The 24352-nt window shown below is 42.1% G+C and overlaps 1 protein-coding gene across 14 annotated transcripts in view; it reads right to left on the bottom strand.

Annotated features, from left to right (window-relative positions):
* The window catches only part of ANKS1B (ankyrin repeat and sterile alpha motif domain containing 1B), a 757254-nt gene that overhangs the window by 45543 nt on the left and 687359 nt on the right, over positions 1-24352 (bottom strand). For 6 of the 14 annotated variants that reach the window (XM_036456619.2, XM_036456625.2, XM_036456621.2 and 3 more), the window contains one exon: positions 5737-5811. The exons of 5 other annotated variants lie outside the window; for them this stretch is intronic. In XM_036456619.2, coding sequence (XP_036312512.1) covers positions 5737-5811 — 75 coding nt within the window. The remainder of the gene's footprint in view (positions 1-5736; positions 5812-24352) is intronic. 3 more of the 14 variants (XM_036456620.2, XM_036456622.2, XM_045587622.1) reach the window with 1 other exon arrangement.

Genomic DNA, 24352 nt, shown 5'->3' with positions numbered 1-24352 from the left:
TTCCATTTGAAAAAAAAAAATACAACATCCATGAAGCTCAATGAAGCGGAGCACAATAAAACCCAGTCTGCTTGAATACGGTGTAGTGTGAGATCTATAAAGTCAAAGGCCTGTGTTGGCAGGCCTTTTCTGAGCTCTAGTCTGATTTAGATATTACACATGGGAGATTTCTTACTCTTTCCCCTGGCCAAAATTCTGTTCTTTCTTCTCAAATAGACATAATTAAAACTAGACAGTAGGCAGATTTCCAAAGCCACTCTTTCCTACCCTGGATTTGGCTGGTCTCATAGAATTATGAGAAATTACCTTTCTTAGAAGATAAAAGAATATAAAATGGTCTCATGAGCTCTCAAACCAAGCCAAACCTTGGCTAGAGACCACGGTCCATGGATGTACTAGCATACGGGTTGACAATGTAGGATTTTCAAGGAGTCTAGGACAACAATGCAACATTTTGGACGTAGGTGCTTTGGAGGAGAAAGTCCATAGCTTTCATTAAATTCTCTGAAAAAATATAGAGATTCCCAAATACTAATAACCACAATTCTCCAGGATGTGTATTTTGGGGAAGAGGACTGGCGTTTCAATTTTTCCTGTGCACTTGGGGCTTCTAGTAAGTGGCCTGTCAGGTGGCTGCCAATGCTGGAACATGTTTAGGCATAGGCTTTGCCTTCTGGAAGTTTCTATCTGGCTTTGGAAATCCAGAAGGAAATTCTAGAGTCCCTTGGGAATGCGTATACCTTTTCATAGAGGGAGAGAGCATCTTTAAGATGGGTCACCCCAGTCTTATTCAGAGAAGCTCTTTCCTGGGCTTCTCGCTGGAGTGTGTGACCAGTCAGACCCCTCTCACTCCTCTCTCATGTTCTAATATGAGCTACTCTGTGAGTTTGTTTTCTTCTAGTTGATGGTTTACATGCAGATGGCGTGGTCCTTCTATCCCCCATCTGTGGATACTGTTAGGATTTTACTTGGGATATCTATTTTAGCATTTTTGTCTGTTTTATGATCCATCTCTGATTCATTCTTGAGTTTTTTCTTCATAGCGATATGAATGTTTATTACGTAAGAACCACAACTGACTGCAATTAAGGTTAGCATTAAGTTTTCCCCTGGCTTCCTATTTTGATTGTTTCTTTTCCTTCTTTCTCAAACATCTGGCTCTTGATTATTTCTCCAGTCTTCATTGCAACTGGTTGTGATTTGGTCTAAAAAAAAAAATCCAGCATAACATTTAAAAAATGTAGGCTATGTAGATTTCAACATTATTTTGAGACTGAGTATAATGACTTCTAAGTGACAATTTCTCTCTGGAAACATGCAGCTATGTGTACTTAATTAAAAGCTCATCCTCTAATCTCCCCCATTAATTTTCCCTCTTTCCCTCCCCCACCCCATAAAGCAACAACAACATAGCAAACAGGTGTTGTACATTTAAGTCACAGGTAACACTGTCAACGGAACAACAGAAGTTTGCACACAACTCCGTGGAATGGTACAAAAGGAGCTGGTTGGCATCATAAGATCCTTCGATCCAGCATCTGCTGAAGTGACAGCTCAAACCAAGCATCAGGTCATCGCGTTAGCCCTGTCACAGTTTAACTGAGGAACCTGGGCAGAGCTCAGCAGGCAGTTTCACCACAGCCTTCACAGACACAGCAGGAGCTGGGGGGCACGATGGATTGCAGGAGGAGGGGGTGGGTGGGGCGAAGCTGGAGTTATGGGGACATTTCAGGTGTTAGTACATTAAGCATGCAAATCATATGCAAACTCATTCTCAACTGTTTCATTAACTCAGGCACTTTTGTAATTGAACTTCAATGTGCGTTCCATACACTTAAAGCAGAACTACAGCCAAATGCTGATCCAAATATTTACATCATCCAGCATACACTGTAGCAGCCATTTTGGGAATAATGGGCCCCAGCACATACCACCTCCATCTGGAAATACGAGATAACCACTTGAAGAAATGAGTGGCACATCCATTTGACTCTGTTTGGCAACAGCATCATCTGTTCTCTCAGGATTTCACTTTGTCCAGAAATCACAAACCACCTGCTTTGAATCCAGAGTGATCAGACGGGACCTCCCCCTCGTAAGATAATTATAGAGAAGAGAAATATAATCCTTACTTTACTTTCTTGCTGGCCTTGAAACATTGCTCGAGTCCAAATATTTTTAAATTCTCTATGTGGCTGAATCTACCTTTTCTGGAAATAGAAATTGAGTTTGATTATACTTAGTGCTATTTCCAGAAGTTCATTTTCAAACGGAGGGTAAAGTGTTCTTAATATTGAATTGGTAAGGAAATAAATTTCTTTTCTTCCTGGATATTCATCAACTGGTTTGTTTTAAACCTTAGAGCTAAGAATACTTAGAAGACTCAGCTCAGGTGTCGCATATTCCCTCTGGAATTAATTTTAACAGGGACGATGGACTTGGCATCACACTGCAGTGAAGGGCACCTGTGGTCTTGGCCCTCAAGTGGGATTCAGCGTCCCCTGGCTGATTGACAGTAGGAACGAAAGAGTTCAGAGAACAAGGGTGCTTTAGGTTTCAGCTCTCCTGTAGGTTAAATTACAACAGGAACGAGCTAGGACAGTGGTCATCGGCAAACTCATTAGTCAACAGAGCCAAATATCAACAGTACGACGATTGAAATGTCTTCTGAGAGCCAAATTTTTAAAATGTAAACTTCTTCTAATGCCACTTCTTCAAAGTAGACTCGGCCAGGCCGTCGTATTTTGTGGAAGAGCCACACTCAAGGGGCCAAAGAGCCACATGTGGCTCATGAGCCGCAGTTTGCCGACCACTGAGCTAGGAGGAGGTGGGGAGAGTACCGACTATCTGGGGTTTGGCCTTGTATGTAAAATAAATTCAAACTATTAGCTTCTGTTAAATAGTACACTGGTACCTAGATAATACCTATATTTTTTCAGGTAAATTTTAAGAACTAATAATCTTTCAGTTAAAAATGTTTCCTAAATATGAAATAAAAATCAAAGAGACCAAAAAGGTCTTTGGCCTCAAATAATAATTTATAATAAAACTTTATCTTTAATGAAAAGTAGATCTAAACATGGGTACAATGAAGCAATGATGTTTAACCAGAATAAAAAAATGAAACAGGAAATGTCTGGGGTAAATTCTGTCATATTTTAAACTACCACTGACTGGCAGTACTTTTTAAGAAGCTTAAGTAATTACATAAGAATAATGGAAATAATTCAAGCCACTCTTCCTAAACGTGTTCAGGTTATCTCTTTAGAGTTTAAATACTTAAGAGAAAAACTTTTCCTTTAGGCTCTTGTATTGAATGATCTTAATGTTTCAATAATTGGGCAGTGGCTTGAAACATAATTTCCTTGGTACGTATTTATTTATTTCCTTTAGGATGTATCAATTACACAGAGGAAAATGTACTTTATTAACTATGCCTTTAAACTCAAATAAAAATTAACCTTCTAATAGAAAGATAAAGTATAATTTGCCCAGCCGATATGACTCAATGGTTGAATGCTGACCTGTGAATCACTGGGTCACACGCCTGGTGGTGGGTTCAGTCCCCAGTAAGAAAAAGCATGATTTGAGATTACAATTTTAAATGGAGAACTGATTCTGTGTAACAGGTATTTACCAACCGCCAACTACAATAGAAATCCATAGTTGGGCTGAATCTGAAAGATCATATAATTGGGTCGTATTTAGTACGATGACATTAAATTAAGTGTCTCAGATCACCAGCTGAAAAATAGAAAACTAGGAGCTGAATTTAGTTATAGTACAGGAAAATAATTCACCGAAGTCTACAGATAGGTTTTGATTGCATGGCAGAGTCCTAAGCAGCTTTTAAACTTTGTATTATTTCAAAAAGGTGGCAAAGCTGCATGGTTTTAGTACAAATACACCAAATGCCTAAGGCAGATGTTGACATATCTTATCATATAGCTTCCTCCCCCCAGAAAAGGAAACGGAAGATACTACATATTCTAGATACTCTGAGAATACAAAAGGGGAAGAATTCTCTGTATTCTTTTTTCTTCTTGAGAAAATTTATTTCCTTCCTAAGGATGCCAGTAAGTAAAAGCCATGGCTATGACTTGGATTTCTAACACGACAGGAAGGCATGGTATCATCCAAGCCCTCGCTTACTCTTTTAAAATTTATTTTTTAAATTAGAATTTAATTGGCTTTTTAAACACGGAGGCTTTTAAATCTTTCCTACCAGGAACTGCTCCCACCTACCTGTTTGCAAATTTAGATCTGAATATTAACAAACATTATATCCTACTTCTTCAAAAACACTTAACGGAAAACCAAAATGATTTTAAAGGACAACTGCTATTTTAAGGTTTCACTCTCAATAATTCTGACAAATGTCAGAGAGGGGCTCCCCAAACATCAGACATAAAATTTCTGTGATTACCTTTACTTTTCTGCTCTAAGGCTTTGCAGAATGCTACATATAGCTCTCTGCTTATAAATATGTATACGGCTATTTGGATGTGAATGTAAGAAAAAGCATCCTGCAAACATGTACACACACACACACACACACACACACACACACACACACAAAAGCAGGATGCTGTTGTAGTTCCTTTAAAAAAAAACAAAAACTTTCAAGAATAAAGAATGCCCGTTTGGTCCAATGCAGTTGGTTATAATGAGCTTGTTCCTTTGGATGATACAGAGCAGAGATGGCCATATCGGAACACGAAGAGCACGTTTTAGTATTTGCAGGTTCAGGAGGAACTGCTGGCCCTCAGAGCACCAGCACCAGGCAACGTCTCCCCCCCCCCCCCCCCCCCGCCCCCAAGAGCCAGAAGTCCCATGCACAGGAGGAGGGGTGTGCTGGCGTGGCACCCCGAGAGAGCCCCCTCGCATGCCACCCCATGAGCTCTGCTTTGTGATTCTCAGCCAAATGCCACAGCCTCTCAGACGGTAGGGTAGGCTTAGTCAATGGGAATCATTGAACAGGTCGTGAAAACGGGGCTGTGGTTTCAATGACAAAAGGGAAACAAACTCAAACATTAAAATGGTTCCTTTCCCAACACAAATGAATTTGGGTGGAATGTGAACATGTGAGTACTATTCAGCAGCTCAGAGTAAAATGGGTCATGAGTCCATGTTCCAGAGATCAGTTCAGTGCTGTCAGATGCAAAAGGCTGAGAACCACTTTTAGCTGTAACAGTGCCTCCCCTGGCTCGCCTCCTCCCACATTTGCATAAAACGGATACGGAAGATCATGCAGCTCACACTCCAGTTTTTCTCACTAGGAAAGCGCAGGGACCTTTGAGAACTGTTAGACATGATGGGTTGACTAGCCCATGGACATGGGGAAGTACAAAATGGGGCAGAAAAACACCGATATATACACACACACACACACACACGTGCATATATATCTCTATTTACCCTTTTCCTTCTTCCTGTAAAAGCAAGTTACACAGACACCTGATACGAAAGCCAAAACTCACATAAGACAGATTTTAATCGTGGACTTCAAAACCAAGTATGTTTCTCACTTTAGGACAATGTTTGCACGTCAACGGGTCACAAGGCACAGCGGATGAAGTATCATACACAAAAGTGAAAATAAAAATCTCAGGAGTCATTAGACATCACGCAGTTTCTGCATTTGCTGGGACACGGTCCCTGTGGCCACCAACAACACTTTGCAACACATCACACAGCGCAGGTTCAGGACAAGAACGTAACCGGTTGTAGCCTTACATTATGGACCTGGTGGATGGCTGAGAAAGGGAATCCAGCGTTCTGATTCGTCCATATCTCACAGACAGACGACTGCTGATATAAACAGAAAACTATCTCATCTTGTCAATATTTAAAACATGGCAGCTACCGAGGTAGCATCAAGGAAGGGAGAGAGGAAAATAATAAAAAGCAAAAGCATCACATTTCTTAAAAAAAAAAAAAAAAAAGAAAAGAAAAAAGCTAAAAAAAAAAAAAAAAAAAAAAAAAGCCCAAGGATTAATCATTGACTTCTAAGCCATTCTTTTGCTTAAAAACATTTTGGATTGGCTAGGAAAAAAGAAAAAAGAAAAAAGAAGAGCATTTAGGTGTTAGCTTCATATAAAAGGAAATGACCATTCACACTGGGAAAAGCCAGCTGTGGTTTACTTTTGCCGAAGAGAACGGAAATAGTTTCCCTCTTCACATCATTTCAGAGGATCCAGAAGGAGGGGAGAAAACCTTTAACATCCATCAAACATCTTCATTTTCTTATCTTCAAATGACCACGAGCAAACAATGCAGTAAATGACTTTCGTGATTTAGTCATTGCTCCTCCATTCGATAAACCGAAACGATATTTTCCCCTCTGGAGTTCTCAAGGGCAGACCTCTGTGGTTAACAAGGGGTGAAGTGCCAGCGTGCCGCCCGGAACAGGGAGGGTGTGGTGGCGAAGGTGGCGGGAAGGAGGCTGGGGTTGGGGGGTCAGTTCTGTAATTCAAGCAGAAACTTTGGGGAACAGCATTTGTGCACTGAATGGATCAGCTCCGTAATTGGCTCTCTCCGCCGTACCACTGCCAATCTAACAGCTAGCAATTATTGGGAGGCAATGAGGTCTGCTTAGGGCCAAACTAACCAACAGCCCCTCGCAGGAGTTAGAGTGGAAACCACCAGACAAAGTGACCAGGCGCCTGGCTGACCTTTGCTGTTCTTTTCTGGGAAAGGAGTGAGTTCCATCACTGTCTAAAAGACGCCCTGGAATGGAATTACTCAGCCAGCACTGTGGACACCCTGAGGATTCATGAGTAGAGAGAGGTACCGAGATCAGTGCAGGAAGGAGATAAAAACATACCCATGATATGGTTCAGAAACCTAGTAAAGAACAACATCACAAGAAATTTAACGTCTTTTTCTCCAGCTACATCTACACATACGTACGTCTTTGCTTTCCATCCCTCCTGTGATCTGATGGCTTGCTGAGGACAGAGTGTTGGGTAACTGGCATTCTATTAAGCAAGAAAGACCCCCAAGGTCCAAAGCAAAAGGCACCTCCAACCCCCTTCCACTTACACCAGCTCTGCTCTTCCTAGCTCCCTCTTAAGCTTCAAGTCATTTTCTCCACAGGGGCATCTTCCTCTTCCTACTGTTCAAAAAGGCAATCCCTAGCTGTTGAAGTCTTGGGCCCCTCAACCCCCACAGCCTCATCTCCAACAGCCGCCATTTGACTTGAATGTAGTCCCTCCCTCCCTCCGTGGGATTACCATCCTAAAAGGTACAGAATCCCTCCCAGCCTCCCCATGGCCGTGCTGCACGCTCACCCCCAGGTCTGAGCTAATCCTTGTCTGTAAATCACACCTCCCACCATGTCCACAGACGGGCTAGCAGTAGCCCAGGGATGCCTGTCATCTGTAGATGAAGACACCAAGTGGCCTCTCAGGTCACACGGAGTGTCATGCATGTCAGCCTGATGGGATAGGCAGCAAGGCATGGGATTGACTTCACCGGAAGGCAGAGGGACCCTGGTTACATGGAACTTGTTTTGCTGATCCTGAAACAAATGTAACAGCGTGTCCCCCAAAATGTATATGCCCCTTAACAGCTGATCGCTCAATTTTGAAAGTGAACTGTAGTTTAATAAACTCTGCCTTTATCATTATTCAAGGTTTGTATACATATTTCTGGGGGACATCTTATATATACATGGGATTTGTTCAACTCTTCTCAACTCTCTCAACTCTTCTGGGGTTCAAATGCTTGAATGTTTTACTGTTTTCTCCTCATTGCTCCCACATGGGCCATGCCCAGTCCCTCCTTCCAGATGGGCAACTGATATTTCGGGAACAGTGCGTGCCTTCCTGGTCCCTTTGAGTCTTAAAGAGACCATTTTGTATAAAACTCCAACGTCCTATCTAATTCAAACGCTGCTCTCCCTCACCACAGGCCAGTCTTGGGTGCCCTCAGCCCCAAGCTCTGCCTCCCTCCTGTGCTCAGTTGGGGAGGAGGGTACAGAAGGGCTTGGGGCTTTCTTAGCTGGCGGAGGCCGGGTAGTCTCTGTGGTTGTCAGGGGAATACTAACTTGGCTTCTGATACCCTCTTGAAGGCACAGCCCTGTTGGGTTGTACTGTATCCACATGCATTCTTGGAGGGCTCTTCAGGAGAGGGTGTGGGTCCCCACAGCTCTGGCCCCAGCGTGGCTTCCTCCACTCAGCCCTCCGCGAACACATGCATGCACCTTGGGTGGGATGCCGGGAGAGGGCGTAAGCTCAGCTCCCTCTGCACACCCGGTCCCATCACGTGGACACGGCGTTTTCATGCAGGGCAGGCTGGTCGGCGACCGCTCCCCTCCCTGCCAGGATATCTCTTTCCAATTCTCTAATTTTCAGCTCAGGTTGGTGCTACGTGATCTGCCTGCCAGGAGTCCAACTGTGGGAAGAGATGTGCTCCCCCTTCTTGCAGGCTCCCCAACTCTGGTAAGGAGCCACATGGGGCCGTCTCCCCAGGCTTGGAGAGCATGGGGACACGTTCTTTTGCCTCTCCCACGAAGGCAGGAAAGCTTCATCTCTCTCTGCAGTGGCTCAGACCATTCTCTGCCCTTCCCAGCACTGGTCTGTTCCATGACTGGTAGCTGAGGGCAGGCTCACCACTCTTGGTACGCCCCGAACAGGGTGCATCTTTCTCTTTAGAATGTGCGCTATTTACAGGAAAATTCCCACTAAGCATCCTGTTATACGAATATATCTTCCAACAGTGCCTCAAAGTTACTAGAGAGTTAAGGAGGAAAAAGAGGGTCTCACGCCATAGTTATATATTTTTAAATTCATATAAAAATTTTTTCTCAATGAAGAGAAAAATCCCACCTCTAGTCATATACACTGAAGAGAGAGAGAGTTCATATGTGGCTTACATATCTTTAAAGTAGTAAGAACTATTTTCCACGTATAAGCTATGTTTTAAACTTAGTAAACTAAAACCTCCCAAATGGTAAAATGTCATATTTAAAAAAGTTTAAAATAGAGGCAGTAAATTATATTTTAGTTTTGAAGGTTGTTTTGTAAGAAGCTGAAACATTTCAGATATCACTGGAATTCTGTTGGCAGGAAAGGACTTATCAGGCTCACAAAGCAGTAACTTAAGGTGGACCAGCTGTGACTTTATCACATGAAATGGCTCTTCTTGCACATGGTTATTAGACTGAGTGCTGGAATAAATGTTTTAAATACAGAAGTTTCTGCTGTGAAATTTCATATTTATAAAGATAATATTTCAGGGTATACCATGTATTAAAACACCGAGTTCTGAAAAGTTTTGAGAAAGAAAATATCCTATATAATAAAAGGGTAATATGCAAATTGAACCTCACAGCAGAATGACAGGGAACAACTGGTTACTATCACACGCACTGACCACCAGAGGGCAGATGCTTAATGCAGGAGCTGCCCCCTGGTGGTCAGTGCACTCTCACAGGGGGAGCTCTCCTTAGCTACAAGCCAGCTGATGGCTGCCAGTGTAGCTGCAGTGGCGGGAGCCTCTTCCACCTCCTCGGCAGGGCTAAAGCTATCTGACTGTGGCTTAGGCAGACATCCCCCGAGGGCTGCTGGGCCGCAAGAGGGATGTCTGACTGCCAGCTTAGGCCCAATCCCCTGGGGAGCGAGCCTAAGATGGCAGGTGGACATCCCCCAAGGGCTCCCAGACTGTGAGAGGGTGCAAGCCAGGCTGAGGGGTCCCCCTTCCCCCCAACCCAAGTGCATGAATTTTCCTGTACCGGGACTCTAGTGTAATAAAATTTCACCCGAGGCCCCAATTCCTAGAACAGTAGTGATTTAAACAGAACTGAGTTTTAATTAAGCCTTAGAATGTCTTTAAATGTAAAGACGAATAATAATAGTACTTGACCTACATAGCTCACTAGGTTGTTGTACAGCTCATGGTAAGCTTCATGAGAAAGATACTTTTTCCACAACTTCTAGGACCTAAATTCCTAGGATGTTTGGAACACAGAAGGATATCAAGCATGTTGACTGAAGGATGGAATCATTCATAGGATGTGTTCAAAGATGTCCTGGTTAGTGGTAAAGCACTACAGGGACATTCATTCATGTTATTCATTCTCATTTGTAGCTGGTCCAGTGATCGTTAGTACTTGTGCCTTTCAACTAGTCATTGCAGACACATTTCTGGTAAAATGCACCAGAAACCAACCCTGCCGACTTCTTGTTAGAAATGTTCTCATTTTTCCTGATAAGAGCTGAAAAAATGTGGCCAACTTGGTTGATGAGGGTAGGAACATTTGTAATTAGCATGCCTGCATGTTACAGGGCTTCTTGGAAACAATTCTATAAAAGGATTTTAAACACCCCTTTACAATTTCATTTGCTTATTAATTTTCTCTCAACCCTTTCCCACATATATTGGTAATGTAGTTGATCTGAACCCGAATCATCATGATATCCAAATAAATGGGGGTTAAGTAAAAATATAGTAGCCTTACAACTGATATAAAATTAATACTTTAGTGTTTACTTCTTTGATGATGAAGTCAACAGAAATTTGGGGGATGCCTAATTTTATCTTTAGTTCAAACCTGCCTCCTGACTCTGGAAACGTTTTCTTAAAATACAACATACATCTTGCTCTTGTTACCATCTGTCTTTCAGGTTAGTATGAATTCAGTTCAGAGAATATAACATATTTGCAATGAAAACCTAAGAATAAAATGAAAGCATTTTACTTATTTCCAAGGTTTTGCTCCTAAAGGTGGACTTCTTTTCTGCTCAACTGGTAGCAATCAAGTAGTTTATAATAAGCTGTCTCTCCATCTTTCATTCCTCCCCAACCTCTCTTTACTGGGACATTCTCAAAAAGTGCTGTAACATCTTGCACTCCAAGTAAACAGTCTTCTTCCCTTGACACAACATCCTCCTTGAGATCCTGCTCAATTTCTGCTCTTCTTTAAGAAGCAAATTCCCCCAAAGGTATCCACACAGGCTCTACTTTCCCCTTTCCTGTTGCACCCAAGCCCACTCTACTGAAACTGCTCTTTGCAGCACCCATCACTCTGCCAAACCCACCTGCTCGTTTGCCCTGACCCATCTGACGCCGTTGATCAGTCCTTCCATTTCTCAGCCTCCTCTGCTGGTTCCCAGGATCTGATAGTCCTCTGATCTGATCCCATCAGTCCGGTTTCCCTCTCTGGCTGTATGAGGTGGTCTCATCCAGTCCCAACTCTCACACTTGTATCTCTAGCCCAGACCTCTCTGCTGAACTCCAGACTCAGATATCCAGTTGCCTTCTTGATCGCTCTACTTTGATGATGAATAGGCATCGTAACCTTAAATTAAATGCCCGAAGCTAAGCTCCTGATGATCTCACCTCCACTTTAAGCTTTCTTAGTAAATGCCAACCCCCTTCTTCCAGTTGTAACTGTCCTTCTACTTCCATTTGCACTCAACCTAGCGGGAAATCCCACTGGATCTCCTAAAATCTTCTCACCCCCCTATCACCTACCTGGTCCAAGCCACTACCTTTTCTTACTTGGTTTATTGTATTAGCCTCCAAACTGGTCTCACTACTTTCATCTTTGCCCCCTTAGTCCTTATTCTCCACACAATAGCCAGAATGCCACTTGGCCCCATTTAACTCACAAGAAAATTCAGAATCCTAAAAATGGCCTGCAAGAATCTCCATCCTCTGGCACCATCCCTGCCTTCCCTCTCCACCCTCTTTTCTACTATTCTTCCTCTTGCTCACTTGGTTCTGAACAGCAAAGCACATTCTTGCTACAAAGCCTCTGCATGTGTTTTCCTCTCTGCCGGAAATGTCCTTCCTTCACAGACTGCAGGGACAGCCCTCACTTCCTTCAATGCCCCTTCCTCAGAGAAGCCTTCCCTGAGCACTCAGCATTTTATATCCAAACTAGAGGCCTGTTGCATAAAGATTTGTGCAATAGGCATTCCTTCCCCTGGCTGCCTGCACCAGTTCTCTGGCACCCAGGCCCCAGGCCTTCGCTCTGGCCAACACCTTCTGTCTTTGCCTTGGCCAGAGCGCCACTCCTGTAGCTCCCTCCGCCCCCTGCCTCCCCCCTCATACCAGGTGTCCAACCAAGCCCAGCCACTCCACACCTGCATGTGTGCTGCCTAGAGGTCTGGAGCAGCTGGGGGGCAGGGCCGCTAGCAGCTTTGTTAGGTTAATTTGCATGCCTACTACTGATTGGCTGGTAGGCATCATGAAGTGATGGTCAATTTGCATATCCTCTTATTAGTGTAGACTGAGTCTACGCTGACCACACTGCAAAGGGATTTCTCTTTCAAGCAGAAATGGAAAATCTGAAAAAACTTCAGAGCACAAGAACTTGTCTCCCTGGCACCTGGACATTCATTCAAAAATAGTAACTGCACATCCATTTGGTGCAGGGCTTGGGTTGCAAAGTGAGTAGGCATCCACCTGGCTTTTAGTGGATGACTGTGGGATGGAAATTGCTATGGACACCACCCTTTTTCTATCATCAGGACCAGTAGTAAACTAGGATTCAGAGGCCAATGGTGGGTCTTGGAATGGAGCAAGCTACCAATACCTCCATCACCTCAACAACTTTAATTAGGCTCTGAAGATCTTCCGGGAGTTGGCCGATGCTGCATCGCTAGTTTAATAAAGAAACTTGTATGAATAGAGCCCTCTGGTCAGATTCTATCAGTGGGGAATTTTTTGCTTTGTTCTAGCCCTGAAAAAAAATTTGACTTTTCCTGTTTCTTCTCTTTTTTTTTTGCTTTGTTTCTTTCATAGTACGAGGTGTTCAGAAATTTACCACATAGAACCCAACAAGAAATAGAAAAGGTTCCGAGCAAAAGCCAAAGAAAAAAGTCAATTCCTTCTCTCGGATGACAGCGCTTCTATAATAAAACAAAAAACAAACTTGAAGAGAGAACAAAACAGCTTCAAAGGCAAAAGAAAAAAGGGCACCCCAACCAAGGAGGCGCCCGCCCGCAGCCAAGAGCCAGGAGCCAGCAGTCTCCATGGCTCCTGGAGCTGGGACTGAAATGAAATGAGCTCTGTCAGAGGATGGAATCGAACAAATCCAGTTCAAACACCTCGGGTGCATCTTTGCTTCCACAGGAACAGTCCCCAGGCCTCAGCCTTTCTTCCAGGGGGCACTAAGTGAACCTGGTCAGGAAACCAGAAACCCGCAACCTCTTGTCTCCCCCATTACCCGCAGGCCAGAATCTTATCATCTCTTCTTTTACAGGTGCAGGACTCCTCCTCCTTCTCTCCTCTTAGGTGAGTTGTGCGAAATGTACAAGGCTCTGAACTAACTGTATGTGATTCTTCTCAACTATATTGCGAATGACTCAAGTTCAGGGTTTCTTATCAGTTATCTTTTAATTAATTAATATTATTTTTTATTGTGATAATAAAAATTAAAAAAAAAATCTTTCAAGTACAGCTGATGTTCAATATCACATTGGTTGCAGGTGTATGGCATAGTGTTAGACATTTATATAACTTAGGAAGGGATTCCCCCAATGAGTCCAGTACCCACCTGGCACCCTACCCTACTAACCCTTTTAATCAAAGGATTCAGATGAAGTATTTTATTTGCAGGGGATGCTGGACTCAAGAAAATGCTGCGTCCTGTCATTTCTCCATCTTTCTTAAGAGCAGTCCTTGCAAACCTTTGTGATTGTGACCTTCCCCCTATGTCAACAGGGAAATTCTTGGACAGATCGGCAATCACCTGCTGGATGTGAAAAGCCAGGCCAACAGTCGTTTCTCCATGTGTGACCCACTGTGGCTGGTGTCGGCATTAATCGATCTAGCAAAAGTGGGCGGAAGTAATAAACACCACCTTTGGTCCCATCATAAATACACTGGCATCATATATATATTCTGATATTACCTGTAGCCTGTCCAAGTTTACAGTTGTCCTTCCTTTCTTCCTTCCTCCCTCCCCGCTCCCACTCTATCGCCCTTCTTCCCTCCTTCCCTCCCCTCTCCCCTCCCTTTCTTCCTTCCAATTCCGATTCTGGAACTGACAGCACATAAAATAAGGCCTCAGCTGTCAAAGTAGGAGAGAACTATAAGCTATGTGATTCCTGTTATTCATTTGTAGAGATAATATATAACCTGCATTCCTAACATGACAGTTGTGAACCTAAATTACAAAATTATTTATAAAAAAAATAGAGCAGAGAAAGGAAAGTGGAACACTAACTCCAGATTCTGCTGGGCAGCTCCCCAGGTTCTCTGGGTGTTGCAGGGAATTTAAGTCAGTTGGAATCATGCTATTTATTGCAGTATGGGCTATTTTACTTGTTCTACCTCCAAGTTTGGATGCCATCACATACATTTTTCAGGACCACTAAAAAGCAGAAATATTAATAACTCACTCAGAAAAGCAGTGATCAGCTTTTTATCAAAACATGAATTGCTGCAAAGAAACTCGATTTTGCAAAGTAATGCTGTTCTTTGCCTGTAACATCTCTTTAAAATATACATTATGTGCCTTTCTTGCAAGCTGAGGCTGTCATTTTCTTTATTTAAATCCATTTATTAACTATAAGCTCAATACCGCTTCCTGCCTCTGGTAAGAAGAGAGGTATTGGACAAAGCCATTCATTCAATGATGTTTTCAAGATCCGCTTCCTCTTTTTATCCTTGTGGAAAACATTTAAGAAAAGGTCTAGCTGAACTATTACCTTGAGTGATGCCAACCTAAGAGGTCTCTGGTAGAAGGTTACAGTTTCCCTCCTCCTTTCTGTCCACTTAGCACTGAAATCGATAGGTTGTAGGGTTACTTGAAAGACGTGCTTTCTTTGAGGTAAGCTTTTAAAATGAGCACATTACATAGTCAGGAAAGGATCCCTGATACACAGAGTATTGGTCCAGTTTTAAAAAGCCATTGGTAGAAGGGTTGTTGGGTAAACTTGAAAAAAACATTTTAGCTGGAAAGTAATAATGTTAATGCAAAATCCTGCATTGAGGTTAAACACACACACACACACACACACACACACACACACACACACCCACTGCTGAGGGCTGAGAAGGGAGCCATGACTCATGGCCATTAACAAAGGCTGGAAAACTTCCAGACTGGGGAATCAGGATGCTGTGTAGCCCACATCCCACTTATTAACTTATCAGAATGATATTGGCAAGGAGCTAGCTATGGTTAATATAGGGAGGGGAGGACAGAGGTTGTCTTCAGTCTTAAAGGACTGTTCTCAGCAAGGAGCAGGTTTCTTCATTGTTTCAGAAGATAGCATTAACTACTTAGGAATTCTAGGAAGGCTTGTTTCAATTTAATACAGGATGAAAGTTCCACCAGTTGGAACTTTTCCACTGGTGGAGCTGCCTCACCGAGTGGGGGCCACCTTTCCAGGGACAAGTTTAAACAGAAGATTGTGGCTGTCTGGTAAGCATGCATTAGAGAGGGTGATGCATCATGAGGCAGGAACCAGAGGCATTTTCTGGCCCCTTCCCACACGAAAATCCTGTTTTCCTTTAACAGAAGAATCTTCTTGGTATTATGCACATACAGCTGTGTGATGCTACATTCAAACCTCATTAACATAGAGACCCACATAGAGAGGGAGTCACCTCATTTCACAGCTGTTGACATGAAGCAATTGTTTAGAAAGGATGAAAAATGGGATGTCCAGAGCGAAGGATTGTCTTCAAATACAATGTTTATCCAATGCTCCCCTAGAGGTTCAATTCTCTTCTAACTTCGCACTTACATCAGGGATTAGATGTTATAAACAGAATTTCTTGAAGGACTCAAAACATGGCATTGAAGACCTCTGGGGTTCTAGAGTTTCTAGAGGGCATCATGGACCAGTTTATAGAGACAACATAGGTGTTCAGCACATAGTGGCTAAGGCCTGGGTGTGAATCCTGGCTCTGCTCATGACCTGTGTGGTCTGGAAGGAGCAACATAAACTCTCTGGGTCCCAGTTTCCTCATTATAAAGTTGCATTCATCAGTGCGGGCTCTGACAATGATGACAATGAACTACCAGATCAAGCCAGGTAGGTGACACACTGTAGTTCTAGGTAGTTTATTGCTCTAAACAATTTGAGACCATCTCAATTTATGTCCAATTTGCAGTCCTAGAAACATGTGGTTTTTTTGTGCCTATAACCTTGTATAAAGTAATCTGATCAACTTTATGGAGTGCTTATTATAGGGAATTAACAAGTGACACAGGCAGGGTCAGTCAGGCCTTGTCCTTACATAGCCAACATTTTAAGATAAATAAAATATTTTAACATAGAGTATGATATATTTTGATATGTGCCAAGTCATAGAGTATTTAGAAGTATTTAAATACCATCCCTAAATTCTTTCCAAAGAGCCCCAATGCTAATTAGGTTATGGTACGATAAGAACCTGCACTGTGTTTGCGTTCCCAAGAACGACTGTTTCCGTATCAGTGCACAAGTGTTAGTCTGGGCTTGCAAGCTGGGAAACAGAAGTGGTTTTGTAGAACACAGCCAGATAGTATGAGCTTTACTCTAAAAGACATTTATTCCCAGTTGCAGTTGAAAAAGCATAATGTAGAAAACGAGAAGCTATCTCAAATAATAATAATAATAATAATAATAATAATAATAATAATAATATCTAGAACAACCCAAACTTACAGCTTTGTAGTTTGTAGGATACCTTGACAAATATTACTTTACTTGGGTCTCAAAACCATGCTGTAAGGGGGGCATTAATCTCCCAGTAGGAAGAGAAAACAAAGGCTCTGAGTAGCTAAGAGACCTGTTCTAGATTATAGAGGTAACAGACACCAGAGATGGAATTTTTAACCCTGATTTCATTACTTAAAAAAAAAAAAAACTCACCAAATTAAGTATGAAAAAATGAAGTCAGTACCTGCAACGACGTAGTAGTTTTCCATCAGACATTCTCATTCAAAAGTCAACGTGGGTTTATTCAAGTGAGCCTGCCTGGAATCCATACCCACTTCTGGCCACAGCCCTTTGACTGTCTATGGGAGGAGCCCCTTCCCACCCCTTTCCATCCACGTGGTTCAGGTGGAGCTAAAACCTTCTCCAGGCCTGTGACCAAGGCCTGGTTAATCACCCCCCTCCTGTCTTTGTGATTAGCTCAGGGCAGATAAGTGATCCAAACCAGGCTGATCTGAACCAATGGGACTCAATCCTGGGACTGTTGGGGGAACTCTTAGAAAGATAAACCCTCTCTCTTATAGGTTCAAGTTTAGCAGGACTTGAACTCGACACTCCTCTCCTGTAGAGAAAACCTGTTTGGGTAAGAAGCTAGCCCAGAAGACAGCAGAGCCCAAGGGGAAGGCATACTGGGATCAGGACTGTGTGCACTCGCAGTGAAGTGACTCAAATATATGCCCTTTTGTGCTTTAACATCTTGAGTGGGTTTCTCATTTACTTGCAAGCACCCAAAAGAGTCCCTACTAATATGTTACCTTAGTCATCTATAAACGAAATTAACTCAGACAGTACTGCATAATTGGCCCTGTTTCCTCCAGACATGAAAAACAACAACAACCCTCGCTTTTTTTTTTTTTAATACCAAGAAAAGAAAAGGAAGAGGGAGAAGGAGAATAAGAGAATTTTTCCCTACCCTTGAAAAAATTTAGCAAGGTCAGATTATACCAGCCAAAGCTCTGCCCTGTGAACCCCCAGACTGGACTGAATATAATGAGAAGCATTCCGAAAAGTTAACAAGTGGAAAAATGGCCTGGTGTGCCTCTTTGTGAAGAAGCCTAAGGCACCGTGAAATATCACAAGGTCAATGCCGCTGAAACAGGGCTTTTTAAAGACTGTCAGATTTCTTATTTATTCCGTTGAAAGTAGGATCTTTTCTACTGATTAAAAGGAAAAAAAAACCCATGGTCTGGTTTTAATTGGAAACATTCACCTTGGCGAAGGCCCAGCTCATAGAGGGAAAGGGAGACATCAGAGCTTCCCTAGCGAAATGACCAGTGGTGTTACAGTCTGCCCAGCATCTGTCTAAGCAAGCCGCTGGCCACCTCATTTGCCTCACTGATGGGTTTGATAGAGAATAAAAGAACCAAGATTTTTAAGATCAGCATCAAAACCTAAAATACCTCCTACTTCTTCCCATTATTTTTTAAGACCAATGAACATGCCAATGTGGCCTGAAGACAGTCATCCTATAGGGATTTCCAATCCCAGGTTGTCACAGGGAGAGCAATGTATATGTTGAGAAAAGGCAATTAATTGTCCACATTCGTAAACAAGGTGTACAACCATCAGGTTTGTTTCAAGGATGAGAGCAAAGTTTTCCACTTTTGCCTGGGGAAGTAGATGGCTGGTGGTCTAGTTCCTGGCCCGAAATCCGGGCACAGAGATCATCAACATCCCAAGGTACCTCTGAAGCTGGCGTGTCAGCTTGTCAATGTGACAGGATGTCAAATTGGGAGTTCCTGACGGAAGAGCTTACTGAGCTTATTCTTTTAACCTTCTTTTTTTTTTTTGGTTATATATTATCTGTCTGTGCTTAGTATCACAAGTTGGCCTTTGCACCTTCATAGAAGAAAATGTTAAAGTCACAGACAGGCTAAGCCTTTCTGAGTAGTGATGAAAATCTAAATTAAAAAACAGCCACTAACTTATGGGCACTAAAAATAATCTGATAAAACAAAGGAATGAGAAATCTTGTGTAGTTTGTGGGGGAACAATCGCTTAAAATGCTGTTGCTTTTAACACAGTTGGGCTGTTTTTAAGCAGGTAGGTCCTCAGAAAGCAGAGAACCATAGGGAGCAGGCCTAAGCCATCAGAAGGACATCCCCTCAGGGCTCCCAGATTGGAGAAGGTGCAGGTTGGGCTGAGGGACCCACTTCCTCCCGTGCACGAATTTCATGCACCAGGCCCTTAGTTAAAATATAAAGAGGAAAATTCCAATTCCATTTTCAATATACACTCAAAGCCCAGATCACACCAGAACAAAAATGATTGTGCTTATAGAACGGATAGCCCTCTGATAGTTTTGGCATTAGCTGGCCCTATGATGGATCAGGACCTTTGAATTAGGGGCTGAGAGTCATCTGTGCTAGTCATATCATCTAAACATGTAGTGATTTATGGTTTGAAATATACTTTCCCATGAATCATCCTATCTGACACACTCAAAGCAGAGAGGCAGCATTACCTACATTTTAAAGTCAAGGAAATGGAAGTTCAGAGAAACCACAAGACTTGGTACAGGTCACAGAGCCAGAGAGGACCCAAATGAGAACCCCAACCGAAGCATCCACTAAAGATACAGCATCCATTGTTTGGAGAATCCCATAAGCAAGAACTTCTCCGTAAATGCAACAACCCCAGACCTTCACAAACACAGGAGAAGGGCAGAGGTTTTACTAGGAGGTGCAGGATGGGTTGGCACCAAAAGAATCAACAAATAACCACTGTAGTTCTGGGTTTCGTGGTAGTTAACCATGAGCTGATTCAGTAAGTTTCCACAACTAGTGATTTTATGCTCGATCTGCTCACTGTGCCTATGTAAGTGTGATCTATTAATATTAGAGCATGGGGGAAGTTAGTTTGTTGAACTGTTATTAAACATTTTATATCATTGTAAACAGGGCAGCCCACAGGGCATCAGGACCATGGAGGTAGCAGGGCTGGAGTGCTGGCTCTGAGTGTACTGGTGGTGAGGCCAAGCACTCACTCACCTGGGCTTCCTCCAGTACAGAACGAGCTGCTGTGAGGGTTAACTAAAACACCGCACTTGAAACCCCTGACACGGACCTGGCCAGGGCTGTTTCCATTTCTCTTCCTCTGACAATATCAAAAGAATGAATATTTGGCCCAGCCAGCGGCGTGGCTCAGTGGTTGAGTGTTGAACTATAACCAGGTCACAGTTCTATCTTGGTTGTGGCAGATGACTGGGTTGCAGGCTTGATCTGCCACGTGTGGGGCATGCAAGAGGCAGCCGATCAATGATTCTTACTACTGATGTTTCTCTCTCTCTCTCCCTTGCTCCTGAAACAATAAAAGTATATATTTTTTAAAAAAAGAATGAATATTTGTAGAACTAATATAATATGTAAAATGCTTTCAAATAAAGGAGAAATTGATCTAGTCATACTTATTAAGTTGTACTGTTTGGATGAGAAAATACTAGACTTTGAACTGAATCAGCTTTCTATGATTTAGAAGCAATTTAGACAAAACCTTTGTAGGGCCTCACATGCTGCTTCCAGCAAGTTCTAATTTGGTTTCCTGTGAGCTCTGCTCCCTGGACCAAGTCAGGGAATTTCCCAGTCTCCTTGCCTTTAAAATGTAATTCATGCCTGCTTTCAGATTTGTGCTCATCAGATAGGGCCACGGCCCCAGCGATATTAATATTTTCATTTAGATGAGAGTGTTCAAAGCACAAGGACCTTTACATTATGAATTTCCTCATGAATATTAAGCCAAAGGTTGTGCAAAAATATGTATTTCTCTTCCTTTTAGAAATCTTTTTTTATTTTGTGAAAATGGAGGCATTATTTCATTTTCCATAACTATTTTCTATAAACAGAGGCCTTCTCCAAATGGTTTGCACCATTTTCATAAGTTTGAAAATGTGGTCTTTAAATTTTATTAATCCCATCACTCTTATTTAGTATTCATTGTCCCCCTACCCTCATTAGTATCCATTTTAAGAGTACTTTGATTTCTCCTAAATATCATTCAAGAATATTTCTAAAGATTGAGATTAGGCGGTAAGGACTGAAAGTATCGGGTCTAGTAATAATTAATGTCGTTTTTAAACATTCGTTTAAAATCTTGCTTGGCGTTGACTTGTATTGACATAACCTTTAAACACGTGGTATCTACAGAACGTGTGAAGTGCAGTTAACAAGTTTTGCTTGAAAAAGTTTGTGTTTGGTTTGGTTTTTGTGGCAAAACTAGGGCTAAGAAGATGGCGGATGAAGAGCATATTCGGCACTGCATGCTTTACGAGTTCCAATTAGGAAGAAAAGCAAGTGAGGCTGCAAAAAACGTCTGTAGTGCTCTTGGTCAAGATGCAGTTAGCGCCAGAAAATGCCAGCGTTGGTTTGAGAAATTTCGCGAGGGGAATTTTTCGTTAGATGACAAGAGTGGTCGAGGCCGTGTGTCCAATTTTGATCAAGAAGCTCTTCAAGCTCTTTTGGTGCAAAATCCTCAAATTACCCAACAAGAGCTTGTGACAACTTTAAATTGTTCACAAGAAACAATTTCCAATCAATTGTGTGCACTTGGCAAAGTCCAAAAGTTTGGAAAATGGGTTCCTTATGAGTTGACCGACAACAACCGTAATCAAAGAGTCACAATTTGCAGTTTGCTCCTCTCTCGTCAAAACCGTTTGCTGTTTTTAGAGCAAATTGTTATTGGAGATGAAGAATGGGTGCTGTATGTTAATTTGAAAAGGCGGCCTCAATGGTTGGACAAAAATGAGGCTCCGCAGCCCACGCCAAAACCTGACTTGCATGCGAAAAAAGTGATGTTGTGTGTTTGGTGGAATTTTAAAGGAATTCTTCATTATGAACTTTTACCATCTAACCAAACCATTACAAGTGCAGTGTATAGTGCCCAATTGGAAAGGTTAGCCCAAGCTTTAAGAGAAAAAGAACCCGCGCTGATTAATCGGAAGGGCGTAATTCTTCACCACGATAACGCACGACCCCATACTGCAAGAATCACTGCTGAAAAACTGCGCCAGTTGGAATGGGAAGTTCTTCCTCAACCTGCATATTCTCCTGATATTGCCCCTTCCGATTACCATCTGTTTCGTTCTTTGCAAAACTTTCTTCTTGGAAAAAAATTTAATAATGAAGAATGCCTCAAAAATGCATTGACCGAATTTTTTGCATCAAAATCACAAGAATTTTACAATAGAGGGATTAAAATGCTTCCTGAGCGTTGGGCACAAGTAGTAGAAAACAACAGCAACTATATTGTTGATTAAATTTTGTTGTATTGTTTAAATAAATTCGATTTTAAAAAAAGTATTAGAAAACGACATTAATTATTACTAGACCTAATATTTTTCCTCCTTCTGATCTTTCCCCCATATTTTCATTTACTATCTCATCCCCACAGCACTCGACTTAAAAGCTGATCTGCCACGTGCTGCACACACATCAATGGTTGTGCGGGATATACCTTGTTTGTGCTAAAATGAGATAACAGATGTGAAACTATTTGGGAAGTTTAAAAGCTCTAGGTATTATTACATAACTGTGAGTGCAACATTTATTTATTAGGTGTATGGAAATAGGAGGACATTTCAGAACTTCTGAGCTAATGTGTCCAATTTAGAATTACAGGCTCGAAAAGCTATGTTTTAGCATAATAGGAAACCCACTATTTAGATGTGTTTATATCATTACTCTCAGTGGTTTAAAAAATGCTATTAGTGCTAAACTCAATTTTGCTTCTCACATATTCATCTAAGATAATTTGAGGCAGAATACTGCTTTTATCAGAATAAAAGCAAACAACAGCCACATTTGCAAAGCCCTTGTATTCCCAAACAGCTATTTTTCATATTGGCTTAAATGGAAAACAAGTAATTAAACGCCACTCCATTGTTACTTGAAAAAAAATATTTGCCAACAAAGGAACTTAATAAGTGGAATGGACATCAACTTTGTCTTAATTTAAGTGTCAGCATTGTGTTTCCAAGTGAAGCAAAGCATTTCCAAACATTTGATCAGCAGCCCTTAAGAAGGCAAAACTCCCATGAATGACTGCAGCCACTGAGAGCACAGGCTTCTCGCCTACGGCTGGAATTCCAGATCATCCAGATCATCCAGATCATCCAGATCACTCTAGTGGAGGCTCAGATAGGCATTGCAAGCAGGTCAAACTCAGGGCGGTGAGTGTGACATGCTTGCAGTAGAGTGTTTCCTGAAAACGAATCTGTCTTGATGATTCTCTTTAACTGCATTTCCCTGTCCATTAGCAACAGGAGAGAAACCCTGAAGATGGACTTCAGGGACTTAGGAACAGACTGGGTAGGCCAGTGGTTGGCAAACTCATTAGTCAACAGAGTCAAATATCAACAGCCCAACGATGAAATTTCTTTGGAGAGCCAAATTCTTTAAACTTAAATTTCTTCTAACGCCACTTCTTCAAAATAGATTTGCCCAGGCATTTTGTGGAAGAGCCACATTCAAGGGGCCAAAGAGCCACATGTGGCTGGCGAGCCACAGTTTGCTGACCACGGATCTAGGCTATTCAAAAGGTACTACTGGCCCAGCTTGTGACTCTCATAAAGAAAGGAAGGGAGAAATTTTGCTAGTGCACCCCGAGAGTTCATACATAGGCGAAAGAGTAATTAATTTCCTCTTTGGAAAAGCTGTACCATGTGGAGAAATTTCATCAATTATATGAGCAGCCGAGATGGGTGATTCTGTTCCTGAAGTTGACACAGTCAATAAGAGCTAATGTTCCATCAACACACAACCCTCCCTTACCCAGCAGAGAGAAGGGTTCGGAAAACACCCCGTTTGCATTAATACATAAAGACTACATGGTTCAAGATAAAAACCCACCATGTCTCTGAAATGCTGTCTTTAGAGAGATTTAACCACTGATGTGATTCACAAATTCTAACAAGTAGCAGGAAATATACGAACAGCTTTCAGGAAAAAAACCTCTCAGACTCGTTATTTGAAAGAACTTCAGTGAAAATAGTAATAAGGATTACAAGACCACACGTAATAAGAGAGAAAGGGAAATTATTCTTTTCTTATCTCTCCTACATTTTCCATCTTCCTTCAATAAAGATTCTCCACAATCCCAACGTTGTCATTCCTTACACAAAGAACTCAGAGAACAATTCAAAATTGAGAGAGCTAAAAGGATACACAATATATCAGCCCCCCCTTTTTTTCCTGGGGCATTAGCAGGGAGAATAGCCATAGTTTCCAGAACATTCTCTTCACATTTTTCTTTTGTGAGTAGCAGCATAGAACATTTGCCAAAGGCTTTTAAAAAACAGAATCTCACCAAACAGTTGAGAAAAATATTTAACAACCAAGGCAAAGCAATTACAGTCAAATTTTCACCTTGGAATTTTCATCTCAGGTGTTAGAGGCAGAGAGAAACCTTTCAACACATCAGTCTGAACCTAGAATGAGGATGAAAAGGGTCGAATCTGCCGATCGTTGTCAACAAATCCATATGTCTGAATCCCAGGGCTACACGGCAGGGCTAGCTGTCCACACAAATGTGCATTTAAAAACAGCATCACTGTTTGGCTACCGCTCACTCTCGTCTTAGAGTGGCCATTTGAGGACAAGTCAGATCTGGACGTCTACACCAAAACAGGGAAAGGTCTGAACACAACAGATTTCTCTTTTCAGTAATTAAGTGTCGGGCAGCGTCGTCATTTTCAG

This window comes from Pipistrellus kuhlii, unplaced genomic scaffold (assembly GCF_014108245.1).
Source record: "Pipistrellus kuhlii isolate mPipKuh1 unplaced genomic scaffold, mPipKuh1.p scaffold_m20_p_3, whole genome shotgun sequence".
Lineage (NCBI taxonomy): Eukaryota > Metazoa > Chordata > Mammalia > Chiroptera > Vespertilionidae > Pipistrellus > Pipistrellus kuhlii.
Note: the sequence above shows the minus strand (reverse complement) of the source record. Positions and strands in the feature narration are given on the sequence as shown.